A 10075-nucleotide genomic window follows, 5' to 3' on the forward strand; every position below is an offset into this window, starting at 1 on the left:
AAGATTGCCAGGAGAAATATCAATAACCTCAGATATGCAGATGACACCACCTTTATGGCAGAAAGTGAAGAGGAGCTAAAGAGCCTTTTGATCAAAGTGAAAGAGGAGAGTGAAAAAGTTGGCTTAAAGCTCAACATTCAGAAAACCAAGATCATGGCATCTGGTCCCATCACTTCATGGGAAATGGATGGGGAAACAGTGGAAACAGTCACTAACTTTATTTTTCTGGGCTCCAAAATCACTGCAGATGGTGATTGCAGTCATGAAATTAAAAGGCACTTACTCCTTGGAAGGAAAGTTATGACCAACCTAGGTAGCATATTAAAAAGCAGAGACATTACTTTGCCAACAAAAGTCTGTCTAGTCAAGGCTATGGTTTTTCCAGTGGTAATGTGAGAGTTAGACTATAAAGAAAGCTGAGTGCCGAAGAATTGATGCTTTTGAACTGTGGTGTTGGAGAAGACTCTTGAGAGTACCCTGGACTGAAAGCAGGTCCAACCAGTCCATCCTAAAGGAGATCAGTCCTGGGTGTTCATTGAAAGGACTGATGCTAAAGCTGAAACTCCAGTAGTTTGGCCACCTCATGCGAAGAGTTCACTCATTGGAAAAGACCCTGATGCTGGGAGGGATTGGGGGCAGGAGGAGAAGGGGACAATAGAGGATGAGATGGCTGGATGGCATCACCGACTCTATGGACATGAGTTTGAGTGAACTCTGGGAGTTGGTGATGGACAGGGATGCCAGGCGTGCTGCGATTCATGGGGTTGCAAAGAGTTGGACACGACTGAGCGACTGAACTGACTGACTGAACAAAGAATGCCAGAATCTCAATTGCTTACAAGAGCTAAGCATATTTCTTGGTCACTTTTATTTTTATGGGAAGTCAGCAAGAGATTCTATTGCACTTCTTCTTCATTTGGGGACTCAGCTGAAGAGACAGGCTCCGTTGGGGATTTTGCTTGTCTAGCAACAGCGTTAAAAGAGGCATGATGGCAGACTATGCAATGGCTCTTACAGCTTTCACTGTGATAACACTCAGCACTTCTCCTTGTATTCCATTGGCCAAAGTAAGTCATCTGTCCAAGCTGGACATCTGTAGCATGTGAAATATAGTCTATCTGTAGGGGGAGTAAGGGCACCCCGGCCCTGGGGTCCAACACAGGGAAGGCAAGTCCCCTTAGCTGGTTTGAAAGCCAGCAGGGCTTACCAGAGGGCTATAAGACTTTGGTCTTAAAGAGCGTGCATGGTTGGATTGCTTACTCCTAATCACAGCACTAGGTGATATGGAAGAATGCAGAAGCTATCTGGAAGATAGAATAATGGAAAGCATCCGATCTGGACAGTAATTAGAAAAACAAATTTTTTAAAAAGAGGATAGTTTAAGATAGCTCTGGGACATCAAGCATGCTAATATTCACATAATAGAGGTCCCATAAGGAGAAGAGAGAGAGAAAGGGGTAGAATGTCTTTGATAGCATTGTAGTGGAAAACTTCCAGAAGTTGAAGAAGGAAACAGATTTCCAAGTACAGGAAGTACGGAGAATCCCAAAGAAGATGAACCCAAAAAGATCCACACCAAGATGTATCATAGTTAAAATGGCAAAATTAAAGAATTTTCAAGGCAGCAAGAGAAGAACAAAAAGTCACAAGAGACTTTAAGACTATCAGTTGATTTTTCTGCAGATTCTTTGCAGGCCAGAAGGAAGCGACATGATACGGTCAAAGTGCTGAGAGGGAAAACACTGCAACCTAGGATACTCTGCCCAGTAAGGTTAATCATTCAGAGTTGAAGGAGAGATAAAGAGTGTTGCAGACAAGCAAAAAAGTAAGAGTTCATCAATACTAAACTGAACTTACAAGAAGCTTAAAGGGTCTTAAGTGAAAAAGAAAAGGTTACAACAGAGTAACTTTTTAGAGGAAGTAAGAATATAAAAGGAAGGAAAAAATCTGACTGGTAAAAGCTGTGGATCAACCACTTAAGTAAGCTAGTATTATAAAAACGTTAGAAGACAAAATCTGTAAAATTAACTCTAACTACAATAAACAGTTAAGAGATAGATATCAAGATGTAAAAATATGGCATGAAAAATGTAAGATGGGAAGGAAGGGAGTAAAAAAGGTAGATTTTTTTTAGACTGCAAAGGGACTTAAATGACGTAAATATAAATATTTAAGTCATTTTTAAAATGTAAATATAAATAAACTTAATTATCAGTTTGAAATAAGTACATATAGATATAAGTCAACATATAGGAACTCCATGATAACAATAAGTTAAAAGTCTATATTATATACAAAAAAAAAAAAAAAAAAGCCTGGAAAGAAAGGAATATAAGCACAACCCAAAAGAAAATCATTAAACCAAAAGGGAAGAGACTGAAAGGTGAAGAACACCTTCCTTCCATTACCCTGATAGAGAGTAAAACAAAAATAGGGCATCCCTGTTCTCGACTGTTCCTAGCAGCTCCATTCACAACACCCAAAAGGTGGAAGCAACCCACATGTCAATCAACTGATGAATGAATACACAAAATACACATTGTGTGGTATTTCCACACGATGGAATACTATTTGGCCATAAAACGAATGATGTATTGATACCTGCTACAATATGACTCAATCCTGATAGTTCAGTTCAGTTCAGTTCATTTCAGTCGCTCAGTCGTGTCCGACTCTTTGCGACCCCATGAATAGCAGCACGCCAGGCCTCCCTGTCCATCACCAACTCCCAGAGTTCACTCAGACTCACGTCCATCGAGTCAGTGATGCCATCCAGCCATCTCATCCTCTGTCATCCCCTTCTCCTCCTGCCCTCAATCCCTCCCAGCATCAGAGTCTTTCCCAATGAGTCGACTCTTCGCATGAAGTGGCAAGCTAAATGAAAGACCCAGAGACAATCACTTACTGTATGATGCTATTTATATGAAATTTCCAGAATAGGTAAATTCACATGAAAAAAAATCACACTAACAGTTGTTGGGGGTCAGTGGGAGGAGAGAACTGGAGACTGACATATTTTAGCAGGATGGAGTTTTGTTATGGGATGATGAAAATGTTTTGAAATAGATGGAATTGATCCTTACACAACATTATGATTGGACTAAGTGCCATTGAAATGTACACCTTAAAATAGCTGTGGTTAATGTTACAACATGCAAATTTTACCTAAAAAGAGAGACAGGCAGCACAGATAGCCATTGTCTGGAAAGAACAGAACTTTATTTTGGTTTCACTGATTTTGGAGGATAAGATCAGAGAGGTAAGAGAGCTATTTTGGAGTCATGTAGTGCAAAAGTTGAGGGCTGAATTAGCCCTTTCAATTCAACGGAGGAGGGGGGCAGGGGTATGCAGAGTAGATGGAGACAAGGGGAGGCAGGCAGGAGACCTGGTGCTGATGCTGCTGTGCTGGGTAAGCTTGGCTCTAAATCTTGCCCTCCTCTGGGGCCTTAGTTACCCTAACTGTTCTAGGGATGGTGGTAACACTAAGTTATTGAAGGTAATTATTTTTTAAAAATTTTTATTTATTTGTTTTTGGCTGCACTTGGATCTTTGTTGCAGCACGTGGGCTTTCTCTTTAGTTGTGGCAATTGGAGACTACTCTCTAATTGCGCTGCTCGAGTTTCTCATTGAGGTGGCCTCTCTTGTTGTGGAGCCAGGCTCTAGAGCAAGGGCTTCAGCAGTTGTGACACACAGGCCCAGTTGCCTCGTGGCATGTGGAATCTTTCCAAATTAGGAAGTGAATCTATGTCCTCTGCACTGGTAGACGGATTCTCTACCACTGGATCACCAGGGAAGTCCAGCCCGTATTTCTTGACCCTGAAATATCCTCAGTCAACAGTGCAGGCCATCTAGGGATAAGTGGTGATTACAGCAGGATGGATGGAGAGACCGCAAAAGGAACTTTCCACAGGAGAAAGTGAGCAGGGTGGAGCCTGCACATGTTAATTCTGGACGGAGGCAGGGGCTGGATGCAAGGACTCAGAGGACATCTGTGCTTCTTCTTGCCCTCCCCCTCATCTGCGGGGCAGGAAGCGGACCTGGAACAAAGGGGGTGGTCTCCCCAGCCCATTCTCCCTGGGTGTGAGGTCGATGTCTTCAGGGGCCTTGGGAGACCCCAAAGAGAAGTTCTGCAGCAGAGTGGTCAAGAACAGGAAGAGCTCTGAGCGGGCCAAGCTCTCACCCAGACAGAGGCGTTTTCCTGTGGGTGTAAGGGAGGGAGTACGATTGGAGGATAAGATCGGAGAGGTAAAAGGGAGCTATTTTGGAGTCACATAGCACAGAAGTTGAGGGCTGAATTAGCTATTTCAGCTTGAAGAAGGAGGAGGGCAGGGGTATGCAGAGAAGATGGTGACAAGCAAAAAGTAAGAGTTTATCAACATGAAGCTGAATTTGAGAACACTTGGTTACCCCATTCCCCAAAACCCCAGGATATTTGCATGTTCATTTACATAGATTTACATGTGAGGTGTTCTGATCCTATTCTTGTCCTCAGTACCAACAACACCAACAACATTAGTAGGGGCTGAGAGTGGGGGCAGGCATAGGGTGAACAGTGTTCGCACATTTCTATCTCAGTTATATTTCAGTTCTGCCTCCTCTGGGATTATCTAGTACAGTGCCTTCCTCTGTCCCTCCTGGTACCAAGTCCTTTCGTGTCTCATTTTTTTGTGTGTCTCTGGTTAAGTATACTGTCAACTAAGCCAATTTATGAGAAAAAAAAATGTGAAAATTCTGGAGAAATCTGTGGCAGTATGCTCTAGTTATGAGGACCATGAGAGAGGAGTTCAGGGGAGCTGAAACTTTTGGCCTACCCTGGAGTAGGCAGGCACCTGGCTGATCAAATATTGAGCTATATCTGATCATTTGGTCTAAACTTCTCAGTGTCCCCACTCTTCTGGCCACCTTGACCCTCCTCTCAGCTCCTTGGCCCTGCCCACAATCAGCAGCCAACAAAGTCAGCCTCCCAGACCCAATCCCCACACCCCAACCTGTGGAGGTTCTGACTGGTCATGCCCACTTCACGCTTATAAAGACTTGACTAGCACTCTGTCCATCTTTGCCCCCATTTTTCTGACTCTCGTAACACCTACTCATGTCTCCCTGCACGATGAGTTTGACCACCACAAATTGTCCCATTGTGGTGGAGCCCTAAGTATCCACTGACTTCAGCACAGGCTGTGTCCACTGGGATAACCAAGGGTGAGGCCAGCATGTCCCTGGGCTGAGCTAGAGTTTCCATTATATCCTGTTGACCCGCAGTCTCATGGGAAGGAAAGGAGCCCAGAGAGCTGCCTTGTGTGTGTGGCTAAGTTCGCTATGCTTCATAAGTATTCAAAGATCATCTCTGGGTGTATAACATCTCAGCCACATTGAACTTGAATGGGATTTTCTTAGTCCCATGAAGTGAGGGCTAAACTTATACATGTCACACTGTTTTCCCTGTGTCTTCATGTTTCAGGATAGAGTCTCCGTTAACTACCTTTTCTACATGACTGTCATGGTTTGGGATGGGCATGTTGCATGATCAGGAAAACAATCTTTTGGCTCTCAGTTGCTGAGATATTCAGAGAGTTTATCACAGCTTAGCCCTGCCCTGACCTCCATAGATCATGACTTTCTACAGGGGCTTGGGCAAGTCCCCTGAACCCTGAGCCTCTCTTTTTCCAATTCTACAAGAGAGAGAATGAGTCAACACTCAGACGTCAAAGGAGCAAAGCAATTTGATCGTCTTGACAGGAGCTGAAAAGATTAATACTCAATATAACATCCTGATCAAATTTTTCAAGAAATAAAATCTTGTTGTAAAATAGAGATTAAAAAGATCTTTCCTTAATTTCATTTAGAGTTGAGGAAAATTGGGACCTTCTCTGGCAGTCCAGGGGTTAGTACTCTGCATTTTCACTGAAGGGGACACATGTTCAATTCCCAGTCAGAGATCTCAGAGCCCACAAAATGTGCGCCGTGGCCAAAAAAAGAGAATAGAACTGAGAAAAATATATGGTAGGATCACTGACTCAATGAACATGAGTTTGAGCAAACTCTGGGAGATAGTGAAGGACAGGGAAGCCTGGCATGATGCAGTTCATGGGGTCACAAAAAGTCAGACATGACTTATTGACTGAACAACAAAATATGTTAGAATAGCCATAAAATATCTGGAATAGATCATAGCCATCATTAAGCTTAAGAGAGAAAAGAAAAATATTCTCCTTAAAATTAGAAGTCACTACTTTTACTGTCATTACTATTACTTCCCATGATTTCAGAGGTGCTAGCTCATGATATTAGGGAAAACATGTGACTTTAACACAAGAAACAAAAAAGTCAAAATATCATTTGCAGATGCGAATGCCAATTATTTGGAAAACCCAAGAGAATGAAAAATGGTTAGTTGTAAAAGTAATATAAGGAAATTGTCTGATTATGACAGAAATATACATTTCAAAATACCAGTGGATTTCTGATATACCTATTCTAAAAATTTAAAATACTACATCAAAAAATTGCTGTGAACTTAATCGTGTCCTTTCAGAATTTATATGTTGCAGCCCTAACTCCCAGTGCAATGGTATTTGGAGAAAGGATCTTAGAAAGTAATTGGGTTGATCTTTTCTTTTTGGCCGCCCCTCATGGCATGTGAGATCTTAGCTCCCTGACCAGGGATGGAACCCATGCCCGCTGCAGTGAGAGTCTGGGGTCTTAACCACTAGACCACCAGCAAAGTCTGGTTATTAGGTTTGCACGCATGCTTGCTAAGTCACTCCAGTTGTGTTGGACCGTTTGTGACCTATGGACTGTAGTCTACCAGGCTCCTCTGTCCACGGGATTCACCAGGCAAGAATACTGGAGTGGGTTGCCATGCCCTCCTCCTAGGGATCTTCCCAACCCAAGGATCGAATCTATCTGTGTCTTTTACCTCTCCTGCATTGGCAGGCAACTTCTTTACCACTAGCACCACCTGAGAAGCCCTTAAGGTTTAGATAAGCTCATTAGAAAAGCTCCTTAGGCCTCCGTGAGGGAATAGTGTTCTTTTTTGTTTGTTTGTTTAAAAATTATACCGTTTTGTATTCTCTAAACTTTCAACAATACATTAGCTTTATAATCAGAAGAAAAAGCTACTAAAGAGGAAGAAAGGAAGGAAGGAAAGGAGGGAGGCAAGGAGGAAGAATGCTCTCATGTGGTAAAAACAATTCCAAGGGATTGAGTTCTATAAGAAGAGGAAGTGATAACAGAGCCCTCACTGTACCTCGTGAGGTCACAGCAAGACGGCGGCCATGTGTGAGCCGGAAGACAGACCCCATGAGAACTTGACCATGCTGGCTCTCTGAGAGCAGAGCTCCAGGCTCCAGAAATATGAGCAGATGAATTTCTGTAGTGTAAGCCACCCAATCTATAGCCCTTTATTATGGCAGCCTGAGCTGACAAAGAGGTTCTATCAGCAATAGCAACAATCTCTTCTCATGTTTCTTAGGAATAAATCTAGCTAGAAGTATTCAAAACCTAGTTTAAAAAAAATTCAACTAATATAGAGGTGATTCAAAGGAAATGCTATCTTCTTGACTGTGTGTGTGCTCAGTCCTGTCCAACTCTGTACGAGCCCACAGACTGTAGCCTGCCAGGCTCTTCTGTTCATGGAGTTTCCCTGGCAAGAATACTGGAGTGGGTTACCATCTCTTCTTCCAGGGGATCTTCCCAACCAAGGAATCGAACCCATGTCTCCTGCATTGGAAGGCATATTCTTTACTACTGAGCAACCTGGGAAGCCCTTCTAGACTGGGCTGTCAAAGTTATTTGAATTTGTAAAGCTGTCAAAGTTATTCAATGTAAACTACAAATTCAGGTTAATCTTAATAAAATTTCAGGGGGAGTTTTTGAGACTTTGACAAAATAATTCCAAAGTATACTTGGAAGGAAAACAAAATATGTTAAAAAAAAAAAAAACAACATAAAACTATCTATAGAAGAAGAGTAATACAGAGAGAATAGCAACTGTAAAATATTAAAACATATTTCTTGGGTAGAAATAGTCAAGCAGTATTATATAGCTAGAAAGACAGACCAGTAAATGAACCAGATTTAGATCTACTCAGATTGAAATTTTTTAAATATGATAAATTTCAAGTCAGTGACTAAAAGTTGAATTATTTTATAGATGGTTGAATTAGGTTGTTCTATAGTTGCTCAGTCGTGTCTGACTCTTTTACAACCCCATGGCCTGTAGCTCACCAGGCTCCTCTGTCCTTGGGATTTCCCAGGCAACAATACTGGAGTGAGTTGCCCTTTCCTTCTCCAGGGGATATTCCTGACCCAGGGATCTAACCTGTGTCTCCTGCATTGGCAGGTGGATTTCTTACCACTGAACCACATGGGAAATCTGATTGAATCAGGGCACACATGCAAATCCAAGAACGAATATTCCTTAAATCTCTGTTCTTTAAGTGCCTTCTGAACTTCACACTAGTCCATGGCTTGGATTAACAATTGACAAACAAGAAATAAATCACCGAATCTTCCTTCTTTTCTCTTCCTTTCTTTTTACTCTTCTTTCATTTTCTTACCTATTGTCTATGTATCTATCTGTGTATCCATGTATGTAGCTATTTATCTACCTATCTATCCATCTATCCATCTAAACCTTTGTGTTTGTATACATACTAATAAAAGGACATCCTCTGTTATTAAGAAGTGTGGTTGAGTGGTAAGTTACAGGTGATTTTCAAATTGAATTTTATTCTTTCTTGCTTTGTATAAATTAGAAAAATAATGATTATTTTCATTTTCAGAGAAAATGTGAAAAATGCCTTTCCCTGATTTTGGCACATAACAGGTGCTTGGTAATGGATCATTTACTTGTCTGTTATTTTGAGCCTGCACATGTGTGTCTGTGCTGTCATTTTATCTCTATCACTGAGTCTCCATCTTCCTCCTCCATTGTACCTCATCCTTTCTTGTCCCCTTCACACTATCTTTGTCTCTGTAGATGTCTTTCTATATCCTTCAGAATTGTCATATTTTCCCAAAAACGTTCACCTAGTGTTTGGAGTTGGATCAAGAAAGAGAGTTACACACAGAGCGTGAGCAAGCAGGCATTTTCATGGGGAAGAAAGAGCAGGACTTACCCATGGAGAATGGGATGAAGACTTCCGGCTTCCTGAAGTTGCCCTGCGCATCCAGGAAGTGGCCAGGATAGAAGGTATTTGGCTTCTCAAAGTGGCGTGGGTCTTGGAGGGCAGAGCTCAAGACGGGGTACACGGTAATGCCCTAAGAGGATGTTAAAAACAAGTGGAACTGTCAGTTTATCAGTTCAGTTGCTCAGTGGCGTCCTACTCTTTGCGACCCCATGGACATTAGGGCCTCCTTGTCCATCACCAACCCCAGAGTTTACTCAAACTCATCTCCACTAAGTTGGTGATGCTTTTCAACCATCTCATCTTCTGTCATCCTCTTCTCCTCCTGCCCTCACTCTTTCCCAGCATCATGGTCTTTTATAATGAGTCAGCTCTTCGCATCAGGTGGCCAAAGTATTGGAGTTTCAGCTTCAACATCAGTCCTTCCAATGAACACTCAGAACTGATTTCCATTAGGATGGACTGGTTGAATCGCCTTGCAGTCCAAGGGACTCTCAAGAGTCTTCTCCAATACCACAGTTCAAAAGCATCAATTCTTTGGCGCTCAGCTTTCTTAATAGTACAACTCTCACATCCATACATGACTACTGGAAAAACTGTAGCTTTGACTAGACAGACCTTTGTTGACAAAGTAATGTCTCTGCTTTTTAATATGCTATCTAGGTTAGTCATAGCTTTTCTTTCAAGGAGCAAGTGTCTTTTAATTTCATGGCTGCAATCACCATCCGCAGTAATTTTGGAGCCCAGAAAAATAAAGTCTGACACTGTTTCCACTGTTTCCCCATCTATTCGCCATGAAGTGATGGGACCAGATACCATGATCTTAGTTTTCTGAATGTTGAGCTTTAAGCCAACTTTTTCACTTTCTTCTTTGACTTTCATCAAGAGGCTCTTTAGTTCTTCTTTGCTTTCTGCCATAAGGGTGGTGTCATCTGCATATCTGAGGT

General features: G+C 42.0%; 1 protein-coding gene across 1 annotated transcript in view; it reads right to left on the bottom strand.

The window, feature by feature from the left end:
* Positions 1–4013: 4013 nt before the first annotated feature.
* LOC104995375 (cytochrome P450 2B4-like) overlaps positions 4014–10075 on the bottom strand; it is a 27925-nt gene continuing 21863 nt past the window's right edge. Inside the window, exons 8-9 of the mRNA XM_010849257.1 lie at positions 9120–9261; positions 4014–4198 (exon numbers count right to left, since the gene is read on the bottom strand). Coding sequence (XP_010847559.1) covers positions 4014–4198; positions 9120–9261 — 327 coding nt within the window. The remainder of the gene's footprint in view (positions 4199–9119; positions 9262–10075) is intronic.

Source organism: Bison bison, unplaced genomic scaffold, assembly GCF_000754665.1.
Source record: "Bison bison bison isolate TAMUID 2011002044 unplaced genomic scaffold, Bison_UMD1.0 scf7180017864280, whole genome shotgun sequence".
Lineage (NCBI taxonomy): Eukaryota > Metazoa > Chordata > Mammalia > Artiodactyla > Bovidae > Bison > Bison bison.